The sequence below is a fragment of the Sycon ciliatum genome, chromosome 2 (genome assembly GCF_964019385.1).
Source record: "Sycon ciliatum chromosome 2, ocSycCili1.1, whole genome shotgun sequence".
NCBI classification, from domain to species: domain Eukaryota; kingdom Metazoa; phylum Porifera; class Calcarea; order Leucosolenida; family Sycettidae; genus Sycon; species Sycon ciliatum.
Window position 1 is genome coordinate 32,484,256 of NC_088644.1, and position 17,966 is coordinate 32,502,221.

General features: G+C 47.3%; 1 protein-coding gene across 1 annotated transcript in view; it reads right to left on the bottom strand.

The window, feature by feature from the left end:
• LOC135809742 (uncharacterized) overlaps positions 1 to 17,966 on the bottom strand; it is a 37,934-nt gene that overhangs the window by 12,813 nt on the left and 7,155 nt on the right. Inside the window, exons 7-15 of the mRNA XM_065323158.1 lie at positions 15,519 to 15,662; positions 14,073 to 14,229; positions 13,249 to 13,466; positions 11,392 to 11,523; positions 10,704 to 11,021; positions 10,323 to 10,559; positions 9,300 to 9,374; positions 8,642 to 8,717; positions 6,763 to 6,847 (exon numbers count right to left, since the gene is read on the bottom strand). Coding sequence (XP_065179230.1) covers positions 6,763 to 6,847; positions 8,642 to 8,717; positions 9,300 to 9,374; positions 10,323 to 10,559; positions 10,704 to 11,021; positions 11,392 to 11,523; positions 13,249 to 13,466; positions 14,073 to 14,229; positions 15,519 to 15,662 — 1,442 coding nt within the window. The remainder of the gene's footprint in view (positions 1 to 6,762; positions 6,848 to 8,641; positions 8,718 to 9,299; positions 9,375 to 10,322; positions 10,560 to 10,703; positions 11,022 to 11,391; positions 11,524 to 13,248; positions 13,467 to 14,072; positions 14,230 to 15,518; positions 15,663 to 17,966) is intronic.

Consider the following 17,966-nt stretch of genomic DNA (forward strand, 5'->3'; position numbering starts at 1 on the left):
ACATGTCTATATATGGTCACTATGGTCACTATATCTCTGTACAGTGTACAGGCGACATGGTGCACCGCCGTACATGGTCACAGATGGAATACAATGAAGCCTTGCTTTCACAGATGGTGCTGCAGTATGAACCAGGGATCCCTGCCTCCTACATAGGCCATATAGGGCTCCCTGGTATGAACTCGGTCACCATAAAATGCGCAGGCTTTTTGATTTGTTGTTGTTTTCAGCTCCACTGATTTTCTTTCTTGTTGCCATCGCCAAGACAATGTCACAGATGGTGCTGCAATATTGGAAAGGCTTCCTGTCTGAAGCCTTTCCATACTGGTACTCGATGTTCCAGTTTTGTGACACGAGAATGGCACGAGAATTAGTGTACCGCTGAGTGTACCGCTATACACGTGGTCGACACGTAGTCGACACGTTGTTGATACTTTTTTGACACGTGACCCCGTCAACGGTCTGCTTTGTGCCCATGCCACTCGGTAAACGCCGATGTCGCGTACGACAAAGCCGACTATCCCGTACGCGAAATAGTTGAGAACTGCATGACGTGGACCTGACGGCAAGGACAACTGCGAGGAGGCCCCTTTCGGTACCCCTGACGGGAAGGAGAACTACAGAAGTCGACGAAGTCGAACGAGGAGGCCCCTTTTCCGTACCCCATACTGCAAAGTGCCATTGATGGATACCTTTTGCACCTGGAACGACCCCTTAAACGCTGTCGCGGCGACTATCCCGTACGCGAAATAGTTGAGAACTGCTAACGTGGACCTTTTGCACCTGGAACGGCCCCGTAAACGCTGTCGTGTCGGCGGAGTGAATGTGCAGGGCGAAAAGAATTGCTGCAAAGACGTCCCCGGCCTCTAGGCCTTTGGAGACATCGTCGGCGGACTGAATGCGCAGGGCGAAAAGAATTGCTGCAAAGACGTCCGCTCTAGGCCTTTGGAGACATCGTGGGAACTCCTTCCGGTACTATACAAACTGCTGACGTGGCCGTGGAGACATGGTGGGACTTCATGTACATGGACACATGGTGGGAATTCCTTCCGGCACCCCCATACCGCAAAGCCAACGGTGGGGAAGGAGAAGTGCAGACGTGCAGGAAGACGAACGAGGAGGAACCAGGACGAGCGAGCAATGGCAGGACTAGCTGGACCGTAAGTAATAGCTGAATTGTGAATGACAACTTGACATCCATGCGGCACTTGCCACTGCATATTTCTTGTCCACTAACAATGTCTCTCCTCTGCCCCCTGTGTGTCCACAGCCCTGTTGCTGAATTGGCCCGATGAATCGAATGTCTTCCGCAACTGGAACGGCCCAATAAACGCTGTCGCGTCGGCGACTGAATGCGCAGGAGGGAAAATATTGCTGCGAAGACGTCTCCTCTAGACCACGGTAAGGCAACCCATTGATATGTTGCCAGTTACCTTCTACTAACACGTTATCAGGTCAAAAAAAATTAATGGTCTACAGTCGTGTCGGAAGGGTACGGTGGGACCGTAGACCTGTTACCTTCTAACACGTTATCACTATATCAGGTCGAGAGCGTATTGTAGTCACTCTCTCTATTCCTGTACTTCATTACGTTTCAGGTGTACGTATAACTTTTCCAAAAAAATTAATGGTTCACGTCTTCAGATAGAGAGCGTATTGCACCCACTGTCTAGTCTGTAGTGCATTGAGATTTTGTTGATCGCACATGAAAATGGATACACAGACAAAGCAGGCCAAGTACATGGCGAGATGTCGCCAGAAGAACGTCTTCAGATAGACAGCGTATTGCACCCACTGTCTAGTCGATTTTGTGGATCGCACATGAAATGGATACACAGACAAAGCAGGCCAAGTACATGAGAGAGTGGACGATGTGCGGATCGACACGGCCTGTGGGTACTTCATTAAAGTTACCCGTGACATAACTAGGATAAAAGTTAATCACAGCAAAGACATTGCCAAGTATGTGAGCACTTTGGACTTGACAGAAGAGTGCACGGGCGACGTTGACAAAACATACCGCGGTGACTGTCACCATCATGACAGCAGGGCACATTGCACGCAGCATCGCAGATCGTGTCGAATTGCGCATCATAATATTGCAAAATTGCTCCTGTGCATGCAAGTGGATTTCATTGCACTTCTCAGTTTGGGAAATGCTCGATTATGACAATTCTGCATAAGTTGCGAAAAGCTATGGCATCTTTGGGAAAGGGCTACTCATAGCCTACCTCACGACCTTCTGCTTTCTTTCTTCATCACTTGTATCTTGCAGGTATATCATCCCGTGACGACCACATTGAAGTCTGAATTTGAAGTGTGAAGATGCTTCAGCAACCACATCGTACTTTTCCATTGCTTTCATTGTGCTTCTACTGTACATGTGTGTAACTTGTGGGGTAAACATGTGATGACATTGTATGCTGGCGACACGGTCAGATGTTGTCCATGCGTCTAACGTAAACCTGCATGTTATGCATTGAAAAGGATTTGCCACTTGCGATCCTGGGACGAGTATCAGGTCAGCTTTGTCCTGTGTGGGCTGTATCAGATTGCTGTTCACTTCTCTATCTGTTGGATGTGTGACTTTCTGCAAGTTTCTGGTGTATGATGGCCACTTCCTTGCTTGTCACTTTGTAGGATATTACATTCTGTATTCGCTGCTTCCATGGCGTGGTCTGCAAACTGCAATCCTTGGGCAAATGTCATGTTTGCTATGTTGTGCTTTGGCCGTCAGCTTGTCTACATGCTGTAGTTGCATTATTTTTGTTTCACAACTGACTTCCTCAAGTACGGTGGCCACTGCTTTGCATGGCATTATATATGAAGAACTTAGTTTCCTGTTTGTGTCGTGTGCATGTGCGTGGCCACGTGTGTGTGCCGTGTGCATACGCATGTTTGTGTATCTGTGTGCGGGGTAGCGAGGCGGGGAGGGCTGGTATGTATCAGTGTGTTATTGCAATCTCATGGCTACATACAGTACACCGCGCGCGTGGTCATCATGTTTACCTTCGGGGTTGGGGTGGGGAGGGAACGGAAAAAGAACTGAAATTATCCATATAAAACCACTCTGTGAGCGGTTCTGAAAAACCTTTACTGGTACTGCCCCGTCGTAAAAGTAAGAAATTAGAACTGGCCCATTGTCCCCCCAAATGCGAACTGATCCACCTAAATCGCGAATGACGGGACCCGAACGCACCAGTAGCACGAGGTTCCTACCTGTGAATGCAGATGGGGACGTTGGTCCGGACTATAGGCCATGTACTGACCGTCTGTACTAGCGGTAGGTGGTGTTACCCTATGAGAATTGCTGTCCTGTGCCCTCCCGACCTCGTGCTACTGGTGCGTTCGGGTCCCGTCATTCGCGATTTAGGTGGATCAGTTCGCATTTGGGGGGACAATGGGCCAGTTCTAATTTCTTACTTTTACGACGGGGCAGTACCAGTAAAGGTTTTTCAGAACCGCTCACAGAGTGGTTTTATATGGATAATGAACCTATGATCCCTACATAGTGCTCGCTGGTATGAACGTCATGAAAGCCGCAGTCTTTTTGATTTGTTCTTGTTTACAGTTTGACTGATTTTCTTTCTTTTTGTCTGAGCTTGTTTTTCTTGTAGCTTGTGAAATTGAAGCAGTTATTCTATTATCCCCTGCTATATTTTGCTATAATATTTTAGGTTGATCTGTTCGTATAATGTAGTTTGAAGGTGGAAGAAGAAGCGCAGATTATTAGAGTTGGAAAGTCCATACGAAGTGCTTCAAAAACTAAAGATAGAAATGCGGAGTCATTTTGGATTTCCTTTTAGGAAATAACTACGGTGTGTTTGGTCAAAGCACAGAACCCAAGTGGGGTGAGGGGGAAATTGCGGAGCACGTTAATGCGACTGAGAATGTTCACGTCGAGGAGAGGTACATTGTGTGTGTGTGTGTCCGTGCGTGCGGGCGTGTGTGTGTATGTGTGTGTATCGTTACCCCACGCAGCAATGATTATAATCATGTTCTGAGTTGTGACCACATACAATGTACTAGTACGATTTCAGTTAGCAATTGACCACATCTAGAGTGGCCATGGGGTGTGTAGTAGCTGGAAATGCAACTCCTACAGGTGCAAGTGTGTGCTGTCTGCAATGTTATTGTGCCCATATATAGACAAGACACATTGCATATGACCACATATAGCTAGAGTGACCATGTATAGCGACCTTTGAACAATTTGACCATATATAGAGCAATGACCACATTATAGAGGATTGCTGGGCTACTGAGTCCTACATGTATATATATACACACAGAAGGTGCTTTGTGAAGCCAGCCAGTGAGGAGCACACCTCACCTATCCGGACACCGAAGTTGCGAGCACTCCGACCCACTAGGCAGCCCTTGGGGAGGGGGTAGTAGATATACGGCACCGTTTTGGTCACTTGTCCAGCTGGTGACAACATATGCCGTATCACTGGCCTTTCCTCCCTTCATCAGGTGTTATACGATTTGGAGTATTGGATACAGGTACATGTACATTTCAAATCAATGGTTAGTACCTTGCCCCAGACTGGGCGCATAAAAATGAATCGGGTACATATCATTGCATTAGGGCTTGAAAGTAATACATCACAGCGTTGCCACGTGGTGCTAGAATTATTTTAAGCATCCAGACTGTTTCTTGTTTTTGAGGAGCAAGCTGAAGGCTCGTTTTCGATACTTAAAAGTAAGCAACTTGACGCTGAAGATGCACAAAGTAAGCAAGTTTGTGCTGAAGATGCCCGTATCTATTGTCTCATCCCCAGATAGCGCTTCGTGCAAGGTCCATGAGTTCTCCGTTGAGAATGATATTGTGTTGCTGCAGGAGAAGGTACATGCTGATGACAATCCTTCCCGCCATGCCGGAACCCACAAGTCTTGGGTAATCATAGCAAGGAACACGGCGACCACTAGACTGGCAGGGCTAACATCTCGGGCTGTCAAGGAGCGAACGGACAAAATTGGGAAGGAGTATACAGCAAAAGACAACTGGCGTGCCAAACAGTCCGGGACGGATGAGCAACATACCAGAAAGAATGCGCCACTGATGGAAGCTCTTTCCTTTTTCGAAAAAGCTGCAATCATGAAACAGGAGTAGCAGACTACCTCAGCTCTGAGGAAGTCAAACGACCAGAGAAGTCGAGCAGAAGCAGAGGCCATGAGTGAAGAAGCCTTCAAGTGTTTGGGCAGCAAGACCCCACGAAAGTCAGGCAAGGAAATTGTGTACTATCTCCATTTTTCCGTTGTACACCAGATGTTGTACCTTTGATGTTGGCTTTATCTACCATCTCGTAGGAATCTCTGGTACTTTAGTCCAAGTGATACATGTATCATGAAATTCCATTTCTACTACTCTTGTGTACTTTCGCACATAGAGTGCTGAACAAGATGGGGGACAGCCGCAACCGGAAAAAGCCAAACAGGCTGGGCATGTTGCTACGCCAACTGCTCACCTCGTTTACAAGTAAAACAAGTGTAAGGATGATCTTGCACTGAGGCGAGAGGAGTTGACACTGGAGCGGAGGAACCTTGATGCCTGACGTCACGGCAATGGCCAACTTTGGTGCATCACAACGTAGCACGCAGTCCCTTCCACAGGTGGAATTCAATGTCCAACTTCTTGATGGCTCTGTCCAATCAGTTCAAGTCAGCGTTGTCCCGCAGATCTCTTGTCCTATTTGGAAGACTCCGCTGGACACAAAGACACATCCTTCGCTCAAACGCTTACCTCTTGCCGAGCCATTAGCACTCACTCGTGAACAGGTCGAGATTGACATCCTAGTTGGAACAGATTTCTATTATGACTTTGTGCCGACAGATCACACTCGCTTCACCGATGGCATGATTCTCCTAGATACCAAGCTAGGTTTTATCTGCACAGGAAAGGTTCCCCACTCCGAGCTGACCCAACGAGAAGAGTCCACTCTTGAGTGTTCCAAGATGCTGGACATCTTGGGCAAAATGGCCGAGAACCTTAGTTGATTGTAACTAAGCCTTATTCGTGTGGTGTATGTCTGTCTGCATGCCGTCTGTGCGCGCGGAGTGCTTAACTTGTTTTACGCTAATATCCACCAATATACGTGGCAAAATTAACTCGCACAATTAATTCCTGGAAACAAGGAAAACAGTGGGGCACAAGTTATGCGTTAGAGTCCACCAACTAAACCAGATTTTGAACAGCCAGACGTGCACAAGGTAGCACCAGACTGACAAGGAGTACTGAGACATTCCACGGCAAGGAAGTGAGCTTGAGCACTGCTCGATAGCGCTAATCAACCAGTGCTATCTTGTGCCCCACCGTTTTCCTTGTTCCCTTGTCATATTTTCCTTGGCTCACCATCCGAGTACTAACTAATTGCTGTTTTATTTTTATTATTTAAAGAAAATACACGTATCTGCTTTCTATGTTCTTGACCAGTGTTGCCTTGAAGCCGTTGTCAGGGTAGTGGGCAGAGCTAGGATCAGGCTGCACGGTGCGGTTTTGAGACATGACATTTTACGTTTGCCCGTGCCTACTATCAAGAATAAGAATGTACTAGCAAGGCATCCAGGGCATCATGGGTGTTTCCTATTGCCAGTTCTATTCCCATGATGGCTGCCCATTTTCTTTGCTCTCTTGTCGCCGGGTGCAACTCTTGGCTAATCCTTTTAACCAATACCATGCAGTAGAGTAGCACCATTGGTCGGCCTGCTGTATATGAAATTTACTCAGGGACAGAAAGTTGCACCAGCGGACAGACTCACCCTAGCACGAAAAGGCCTGGCAGCCAGCGCACCAGGAACGGTAGAGTCTTCAAAGTTACGTTCTTGGCCACCGTTGCGCGATCACCTACATGTACATGCAGTACAGACAAAGGCAAGAGTTAACAAAAATACGGCACACGGGCATCTTGGCTGAGGGCGATTTTGGTATTAAGGTAAGACAAGTGACACATGCACACTCAGCATGCAAGGAATATTTCATAGTTTTGCTGTCGGAGAATAATCAGAATATTGATTTCTCGCTTTCGTTCTTCACCGAACACGTCCAGAAGCTTTGCTATTTTTCAATTTTTGCGTGTATGGCATAGTAACAAATGTGAGCATGCAAACAGAGACAAAAAGACACTCACTCATACTGGATTTATTGTGACTATTACATGTTATCTTTTCGTGATATAAATTAGTGTGATGTTTCACCTGCCCTTCTGCGGAGTCCCCTTCCCCTGCCTCCATTTCTAGCACATAAATAGGTTGTTTACATTAATTTCTCACTGATGGTAATATCAAGAGTACATGACCAAGAGTGTGCAATTCTTATCTCGAGCTGCGATGGGTTCACCCACGGCGGAATATTTTTATTGCGTCATTCTTTGGCAGAAGTATGATGAAGTATGATGAAGTGTGTATGCTTTCCTGCGCTTATTTTGTGGATACTTGGTGAGTTTATCAGGTTAAGGACACATGGATCCACCGTCCGTTGTTCTGCTTCGACTACTGTAGCTGCGATGTACACATTCTTTGCACTTTGATCTCTGCCTCTGGCTACGAATGATGGCATCAGTGAGCCAAACAGCCGCGAAAGACTGATGCCATAACAATTCTGCAGTGGGCTGGCGTATCGTCGAGTTGCACACTCATGGTTTAATATGTACTATTGGTAATATTCTTTCAGCTATTGCACACTCGTGGTTATGTACTATTGGTAATATTCTTTCAGCTATTGCACATGCACTTATGGCTGTTAGTTACTATTATTCGCTAGCCCTTGATTCCTCTGAGAAGTCTTTGAAAACGTTCAGCAATAAAGCACGATAGAAAATGTCTTTGTTGTTGGGGCGCCTCTCGCTCTCTTCATTGCTACGATCGGGTGGAGCGCCAGGGATGAAAATTACATACAGAAGACTAACGGTTCGCAAGTTATCCGTAGTTGTCAAGTTGTCAGTACCTGACAGCACCCGACATACAACATCAGGTTGCTGAATGTCAGCACCACCTGTCCATATTGTGCTAACTGTTGAACATTCTGACTCACCAATATCAGTTATACCCAGTGATGCAAACAAAGAGTCGAATATTCGAATATGTTCGAATATCTCGCTCAAAAGAATATTCGAACCTAAAGTATAATATAGTATAACTTATAATTATCAGTATTGAACAACTACAAATAACTTGTAAACCCCTGGCCTTCTCTATTTACATAAATACTGTAAAACGGCTAGTTTTGGCAGGTAAAAACTTAGGCAATTTAGAACTAGCATGAATGGGTGACGAAATATTTTAGCGATCAGTGTTTCACTTTCATATCTGGCTTGCAAGTGTTGAGTTTCGGAGAGAAAAGAGCATTACGTGGCATGTGGCCTAAAATTTCCTAACACTTTGAAAATTCTCCGTGAAGTCCAAATTTGAAATTGCAAAGCGTTTCACATCGTAAAAGAATGGATCCATATCATACTATGCAGAGCGCAAAGTTTCGATTGGCTGGTCTAGACTTCAGGGAATGCACCCATTTAGCCAAACTCGGTAAAACTTGCACCACCGCCAAATTAGCCGTTTCACAGTACAGTTTGGTGATTGAATATGCGAGAAGCCATCAACGTTGTTGCGTCCATGCAATCACGATAACAAAGTAGATACTTACCAAGCGCAGTTAGTAGCGGCTCACTGAGTGACAGTGGCAGGACATCTCGATTCAAATCTATAAACACTGGTACGATCTGGATCAACACACACACACACACACACACACACGGAACAGCATGCACAGTGCACATGTCGTGCGCCTTACAGTCACGTCTCGCTCCTCTGCCCCACCAGCAACACACGTTCATGGACGGGCCACGGGTGGTGGGGCGCTCCGGCGGTATTCTTACGGCACGTGCTGTGTACACCCCCACTCTGTGTGTGTGTGTGTGTGTGTGTGTGTGTATGTATGTGTATGTGTGTGCGTGTGTGTATGTGTGTGTGTGCGCACGTGTGTGTGTGCGCACGTGTGTGCGCACGTGTGTGCGTGTGTGTACGCGTGTGTGTGCGTGTGTGCGCACGTGTGTGTGTGTGTTGTAAAATGTTGCTTTGGGTTGTAGTGTGAGCAAACAATTTCTTTGGCTACCTGATCCAGGAGAGTTTTGTGTGACCATTTAATAGTTACACCCAAGGAAGATTCCAAACACCATTGCTGTACAGGGCTTGAAAGCGCTATGTACACACACACACACACACGCACGCACGCACGCACACACGCACACACACACATACACACACACACACACACACACACACACACACAGTATACAACCAACCTGCCATATGTCAAGCTCCTTGTTGACCACTGCTAAACACATCAAATCCACAAGTGGGTCAGATATTACCTTCACCTGAGAAAACAAAACAAACAAAAAACAAACAAGAAATAGCAGGAAACTTCTTCAATAACATTGAGAAAAAGGATATACCGGTACTTCAGGCTCTTCAACACCATCTTGAAAGATGTTCAATAGTATACTTTCAAGCCTTAGACCTTCTTCACTTTGCCAATAGCAGGAATAGGTCAATGCAAGTTTAACCGGTAGGTCAACAGAAGGTGGTCTGATGTGCGAAGCTTCAGCACACGTACTTGATACTCTTGCAGAAAAAGCACAAGAGACAGGCATTTTCACGAGATGTCTGAGAAGCTACATACGATTCCTAGGACATACTGAAGACCAGAGAGGTGACAAGAAAAGGAGAAACAGGCTGCAGAAAAAATACTTCTTCAGTATATTTTTGAACTTGGCTGAGAACTGATTGAGCTACGATGGATTGGAGACCCCCATATCTATCGTATTTGCCCGAATAAAAGTGCACCTTTGTACACCTAACTTCAGGGCCAACAAAGGGGTGCAACTTGCAATCTAGCATGACTTACTACAGAAGTGAATATGTTGAAACGATACGACATGGACCTGGAAATGGGGGGGGGGTGCGACTTACAATCGAGTGTGACTTACAAATGGGGTAATATGTTTTGCACATGTACCCAATGCTGCACATGTATGAATGTATGCAAGTATGTATGATTGGAAACCGAACAATCACTGCCAAAGACACATTACAAATTTACAATGCAGCATTGCAAGACCGTGTACTCAGTACCCCCCCCCCCTTCCACATTGCCCTGCCCTGCACGGTTCGGCTTGGCCTGGCCCTGCCTGGCCCAGCTCAGCCCTGCCCAGCTCAGCCCTGCCCAGCTCAGCCCTGCCCTGCCCTGCAGAGCCCGGCCCAGCCCAGCCCGGCCTAGCCCAGTGGCAACAGTTCAATGAACGGTGATCTGATCGCTCACTTACTCTAGTTGCATGTCGCACAAAGTCGATGACAGCCTTACTCCACTTGGCGTAGTCACGCGCAGCAAGCAACGCGAGCCTCTCAGCAACACTCTGGAAATGGCCTGAAAGGACTTCAAACTCAGCAGTATTAACATCATCAATCAAGGCCGTCCGGAGGCACACGTTGGCCTCACTAAGCGTCTCTGGTGTCAACGCATCCGTCTCAGATAGGAGAAAGTCAGAAATGACCAGAAGAAGCTGCAAACCAGGACAGAATTCACATGAAGAAATTTCAAAACGAAAAGCAAAACATGTAACTTGACAGTCTGCGCAAATTTCATAATTAATTTTTTATGTACTGCCGTAAAGTACCGCGAGAGCGCTGGGTTCAAGCTCGCTTACCCGACGGCATGCTTCCGTGTTGCCATTGGCGGCTGACAGCTGTACGGCCTGGCGCAGGAGGTGCGGTTGGCGATTGTCGATCTTCTGGGCGACGGCGGCCTCATGGAGCGGGCGCAGCAGCTCTGCCCAGGCAGCTTGCTGGCTGACGGCGGCCGGTGCACACGCGTAGAACAGCCTGCCGCTGGGGTCGTTCAGACACGCCGAGCTGACGGACATGAGCTGAGCCATGTCAGCCTGCACGCAGTACTGGTTTACGGACGCAGTGCTGATCTTTCGCAGCAAGACATTGCGATACAATTCAAGAACTTGCTGATGTTCCTGAGAGTAGGGAACACGAGATCACACCACGTACACAAGAATGGCAATCTTTGAGGGGCAGCATTCGAGCCAAGCCGGCCTGTGCAAAGCGGGATCCACGGAAGCGCTTTTTTTCCCGATGCAATGCGCGATGCGACGACCGCGAAACCGGGAAAACCCCAAATCGCATGCATCCCACAGCTCACGAAACTGTTGCAACTGGCAAAACAAACAAGCCAAAAGGAGCACCTTGTGATTTCCCTGCCATTGGCAATCAGTGTTCATTGAGTACATAATTACTGGAAACCTGCCAAAACAGGTATATATAGGTATGGTCAATCAGGACTCAGATTTTCCAGCAATGCGCAAGCAAAGACCCATAGCTACCTACCGGAATATCAATAACGTTCGTCTGAATCATTGCCAGAAAGCACTTCAAGAGAGATTCAAGCTTCAACGCCACCAATGCGCCCGTCACTGATGATCCCAGCGAAGTGTAGAATACACGAAAGGCATCCTTGTCCTGTGTGGCACACGCACACGTGCAAACATACCCACACCCACGCACACACACACGTGCACGGTCCGCAGAAAGAGAAAACACAGACTTGTAGCATACAGATGGCGGATGATAACAATAGCTCAGAGTATACATGTGTAGTACTTGCAGAGTATCGAACACCTGTCCATCAATCGATCGAGAAAAGAGAGAGAAAGGATGAGAGAAAGAGAGAGAGAGAGAGAGAGAGAGAGAGAGAGAGAGAGAAAGTGAGAGAGAGAGAGCCGCACTTTGAAACTCATTTGAAAAAACTCAAAAATCGCCCCTGCAGCGTAGACTCCGAGTGGTGGGTGTGAACCGACCAGCGCTACATCACTCCATGCAGATCATGCATGTATGATTGCTAGGAATGCATGTGGCATGTATATGCTACACCTTCTACCCTCTTTTGCATGCACTACTTCTCACTGCATTCATGTCCCCACACACCACACACTAGGTTGACCTTAGAAATTAGGGCTGAAACAATTATACCGAATACTCGAGTACTCGCTCGGTCTTTTCAAAAATAATCGTACTCGGAATAAATCAGAGTACTCGTTCATACATGGTACATGCATTTACCACAGATAGCTGCAGTTTCAGAGCAGCAGTCGGCAGATATTGATGTGCAGACTGTGTGGTGAACATTTGTTCACGAGTAGAGAGAGCCCAAATGACCCACCAACCAATATACCCGAGAAAAAATGACTGCTACTCGCTTCGATTAGGGTTGTATCATGTGATTTTAAGGCCCTTGGTGTGCAATTTTTAGGCGATGAAGAATACTCGAATACTCGAATATTCGATCGGAGAAAATCGGAGTACTCGAACTCGGGATCTCAGTGCCAACTTTCACCCCTATTAGAAATACTAGTACACTGTAGACTTTGCTATGCACAGCTTACACTTGCAACCGCCCGCTATTTATCTACACACTGGTTATGTTGGATGCTGCACCACGTATGCTGTAAATCTGTAGCCAGCTATTTTCTTCCAGATGGCAAGGGATCCGGATAAAAGAGAACCGGATAAGCGAGGTCTGACTCACTGTACTTGCGAAAGTCCCACCGGCTAAACAATCCACTTCGACAAGCTGAACCTGCTGAAGCATTGGTCTTCCAGTGTGTTCATGCAACATGTTGAATAGTGCAATCCCAGCTCAAAATGGCCATGCCTAGCATCAAGAGTGCAGTCGACAGGAGTATGCAACTGTGGTTATGGGTCAGTGCGCGGGGCACCGCCTTCATTACGCAACCTGCCTCCATCACGCTCTGAAAGCATGAACTCAAACCCACAATTTCTTGTACGAGCCCATCCGGTTTTGCTCGATTCATTCCAGCACCTACGCGATCTCTGAATTCTGGCGCATGAACTTCAGTTCCGTACGAAAGCTCACTTCAAACCAGAGGGAAAGTGCAATGTTTGATTTTCCGCAGTGCGCGCACTGCAGCTGACTGATGTAATGATGGCAGCGCACTGCGCATCTGGCCCATAGAAAAGAGATAAAAGTTGTATACTCTTGTTTATGGACTCTTGCTAGCATATAATGCAGTTTGCTAGAATCACCTTCAGTGACATGAAAGTGTATGCGTGTGTGTGTGTGTGTGTGTGTGTGTGTGTGTGTGTGTGTGTGTGTGTGCGCGCGGGCAAGTGACCGTGCACTTCAGACTATTTAAAAAAAAGCATGCGCACTCCACATGTACCTACAGATGTCTCCAGGCAGTGTTCAGCGATGATTGGCACGTACTTCTTTTTAACCATGCTAGGGAGGGTAGCCAGGCTGATAATAATGTCACGGGACAGGTCTGGATGGCCACAAAGATGCGACGAGCTGACTCGGAGGACTTCCCTCAAGTCAAGTTCTGGTAGGACTTGCAGCCATGAGTTACTGGCAAACAGCGGTGACAGTGTTTCAACGATATACACTGCAGAAGAGCAGCAGGACAGGAACAACAACAACAACAACAACAACAACAACAACAACAACAACAACAACAACAACAACAACAACAACAACAACAACAACAACAACAGCAGCAGCAGCAGCAGCAGCAGCAGCAGCAGCAGCAACAGCAGCAACAGCAGCATGTACAAATGAAGAATAAATAATTAGTTGGAGAGTTGCTCTGCTGACTTTCCGCAGTGAAATTGTTATTTTAGGAGCTGTCCAAGTGACACCCTGGAAGACAAATGCAGTCCCCTGGGAGTGGAAACTAACAGAAACTACGCACAAATAAGAGCGTAACTCCTGGCTGACTCCTTCGAGCACATACACACACACACACACACACACACACACACACACACACACACACACACACACACACACACACACACACACACACACACACACATGCGCGCACGCACGCATGCACGCACGCACGCACACACATGCACACACACACACACACACACACACACACACACACACACACACACACACACACACACACACACATGCATGCATGCATGTACGCATGGACACAGCTGACAACGAAAGCTGTGAACACATCTTAGCACTCAAGGCAAACCTTTTAGAGTCTCAGACTGAGCGGACTCAGCTAACTCCCACATGGGAGCAAGCAAGCGCAGGAAACTTGCTACATCATTCATCTGGAGTAGACTAAACCATTGCTTCTCAATTGAATAGTGAGCGTGAACTCGGTACTTCTTCCAGAACTGTCGAACCTAGTGGGTCTCAAACAAAACGCACGCATCCATACATGCACACACACACACACACACACACACACACACACACACACACACACACACACACACACACACACACACACACACACACACACACACACACACACACACACACACACACACACACACACACACACACACACACACACACACACACACACACACACACACACACACACACACACACACACACACACACACACACACACACACACACACACACACACACACACACACACACACACACACACACACACACACACACACACACACACACACACACACACACACACACACACACACACACACACACACACACACACACACACACACACACACACACACACACACACACACACACACACACACACACACACACACACACACACACACACACACACACACACACACACACACACACACACACACACACACACACACACACACACAAGTGCATGAGCACAGCCATGTACCAGTGATTCGTGTGTTGCAAAGCACACGACAGTAACGTGTGCAGAGTTGGAGAAAGTAAGAAACAAAACTGCCAAGTTGAAACACTCCGCCAATTGCATCAAAGCTACAACGGATCAAAAGCTAACTAAAACGACAGGCTTTTGTTTCCGTCATTTCTGTCATTTCATTGTGTCATCACGTTGTTCTTCAGACATCAATCCTGAATGGCATAAGCGAAAGTGGCACCCCCGCCACCTACGCGGACATGATTTTAATAATAAATAAATAATATCATACAACGGGCACAGGATGTTGGAATATGTATGAGCAAGGGTCAATGAACTAGTAGCTGTACTGCATCACCCATTGACAGCATGTGAACGTGCAAAGACCATCCGCCTTTGTAAAGACAGCGAAGCAGACAGTGTTCCTGGTCCAGAGTCGACCGATTCTCGTAGAATAGATTTTTGCATGGAAGACTCCCTACAGATGAACATCAACAGCTCCATCTAAGGTGAGGTTGGTAACAACGGATTCCGACTCGACTCGGGGAAAGTGTATTCACTAGGGCACACATGCATGGAGCATATTCCAAAACAAGAGATATGTATACATGTGTTAGGCTGCTAGCATTCTTTCAGAACTTTGGAGCTCATAGCAGCCCTGTAATCTTTTCACTACACGGCGTCGTGAAAAGATTACAACACCTCCAACTCGAAACACACCAAGTCCCCGGCTACACCTCGTACAACGGTTGTTTCCGAATTTTACACTTGAAAAAGAAAGAAGACGCTACTAGTACCCCTGCCTACCTCCGGAAGGACAATATGACCCTGGTAGTGTGGGCCATGTAGCCGTGCAGCTATCGTCCTAGCAAAGCCAGGCAGCTGTGGATTACTTGCATCCCTGAACGTCAACGCTCCCTGGCCCATTTGCTTCAGGAGCGCACAATACACCTGAGGAGAAGCAAGAAGAGGCAGCAGCAGCAGCAAAATGAAGCATTGGTTAGAGGATGGTTTGAACAGATTAGGGCAAAAGCGGCGAGTGTGTTTGCACCGATGCTAGAGCAGTACATAAATAAAGTAATTTTGATGGACGCCTCAAATGATACACTTTCGAATGCACACAACCCTCCGTTATCTGGTCCTCCCAAGTCAGATCGCCTCCCTCTAACTGTGTATGGGTGGGTGGGGGGGGGGGGGGGGGGGGAGAGAGGAGGAGGAGGAAGGACAGATGTTGCTTCAACGGAGCAGATTAAGAGACTTAACTACCAAGCCTAGCATGGCAAACTGAAGTGTTCATTTATTTTATTTATTTATTTACTGTCTGCACTTCATGGCACATAATGAAAATAGCCTATATAAGGAAGTGAGGGTGAAACAAACCATGTGCATGCCTATGAAGCATGGTGAGGCCGGCCGCAACCCAACTACAGATCTACTCTCCATATAAAGTAATCTCTGGGACCATGCACAGATTATTATGTTATATCGATAGTTAGGTTATGTAGAAAACCGTGTGTAAAATACAAGATGTAAACGTACCTCAAAATGACCGGTACTACAAGGCGGATTCAACCATGCAAACATGTACACACCGTACCACCATCGACATCAGATGCAATCAATGCCGCAGAATACGCACAATACTAATACTAGTAGTAGTAGGACTAAACTGGCCTAAACTGGCTAGCTACAGCTACAGCTTGATCGTACCGCACACGCGAGTCTACAGTACGTTGTATCGAGAGTACGCGCGTCGGGGACCGCGCCGTAGCGTGCGTTATGTCGAGGTTTCCGTTATGTAGGACTGAACTGGCCTAAACTGGCTAGCTACAGCTACAGCTTGATCGTACCGCACACGCGAGTCTACAGTACGTTGTATCGAGAGTACGCGCGTCGGGGACCGCGCCGTAGCGTGCGTTATGTCGAGGTTTCCGTTATGTAGGACTAAACTGGCCTAAACTGGCTAGCTACAGCTACAGCTTGATCGTACCGCGCATGTGAGTCTACGTTGTATCAGGAGTGAACCGCGCCGTAGCGTGCGTTATGTCAGGGTTTCCGTTTTAATAAATGAAAGTAGGATTACGTTGTGCAGAACAAAATTTGTATGGGAGTCATGCTGTTTCGGTGCGGGATTTGATTTTTTACGGACTAGCGAGGTTTATGTACAAGTGAGAGTTGTTCTATCGAGAGCAGACCTGTACTCAACTAAACACACCCAGTCCAAGGGAACACTAGACAAACAGTGCAGCAAGAGCGTTCCTTGAAATACATGTACAGGGGAACGCACTTCACGTGAGAGTTTTGGGACCAGGACAATTTCCTAAATCTATTCAGTGCAATGCATGCATACCGTCACATGATCCTCTCTCCCAGGCAGTTTGGCTTCCGCCGTGGACTTGGAACTGCCGGCCTCCTTACTGTCCTCCACCATGAGTGGTCCGGCACACTGGGTTGCAATGGAATTGCGGGACTTGTTGAAGTCGACATAGCCGGTGCTTTTGAAAAGTATTGCACACTGGCATACTGCACAAAGCTGAAATGTCCGGCACTGGCGGGTCAATTCTGTCTTGGCTTCGCTCATAGAGTCATACATTCAGGAAAGGAAGATGAAGGTTGTTGTTGGCGGTCAGACCTCCTCACACTTCCCAATCCGAGCCGGTGTTCCTCAAGGCAGTATCTTAGGATCAACACGTTTCCTTCTCTATGTCAACGGCATCTCTGATTGTGTCTCATCAGAATGCCATCTAGCATCGTAGGCAGACGACACAAAATTGTGCCGTGTACCTGGTGTACTGTCTGATACGTGCCGATGACGTGTCTCCTGCCACTTTCAACTCACTGCAAGCCTCCCTTGATGAGCTTTAAGCTTGAGGATCGAGATGGAATGTTCAGTTTGAGCCGACAAAGTGCCAGGGAATGTCGATAAGCAGACGAACAACACCCCTCCCACCATCTTTTCTCAGCTTTCATGGTACCCAGGTCAGAGAGGAAACCGATGTCAGGCTTCTCGGTGTGACCTTCGACCGCAAACTGTTGCTCCGCAACCACCAGGTTGCAGTCAGAGCCAGCCAGCGTCTTGGCTTCTTCAGAAAGGTGTGCCCAATACTTGACCGCAGCGGCCGCCTTAGTGTATACAAAGGCTTTATCCGCCCAACTATGGAATATGCTGCCCTAGTCTGGCAAGGCGCAGCCCGGTCCAACCTCGCTAAGCTTAACCGCATCCAGCAATGGGGCCATATGCAGCATTGGCCCTGG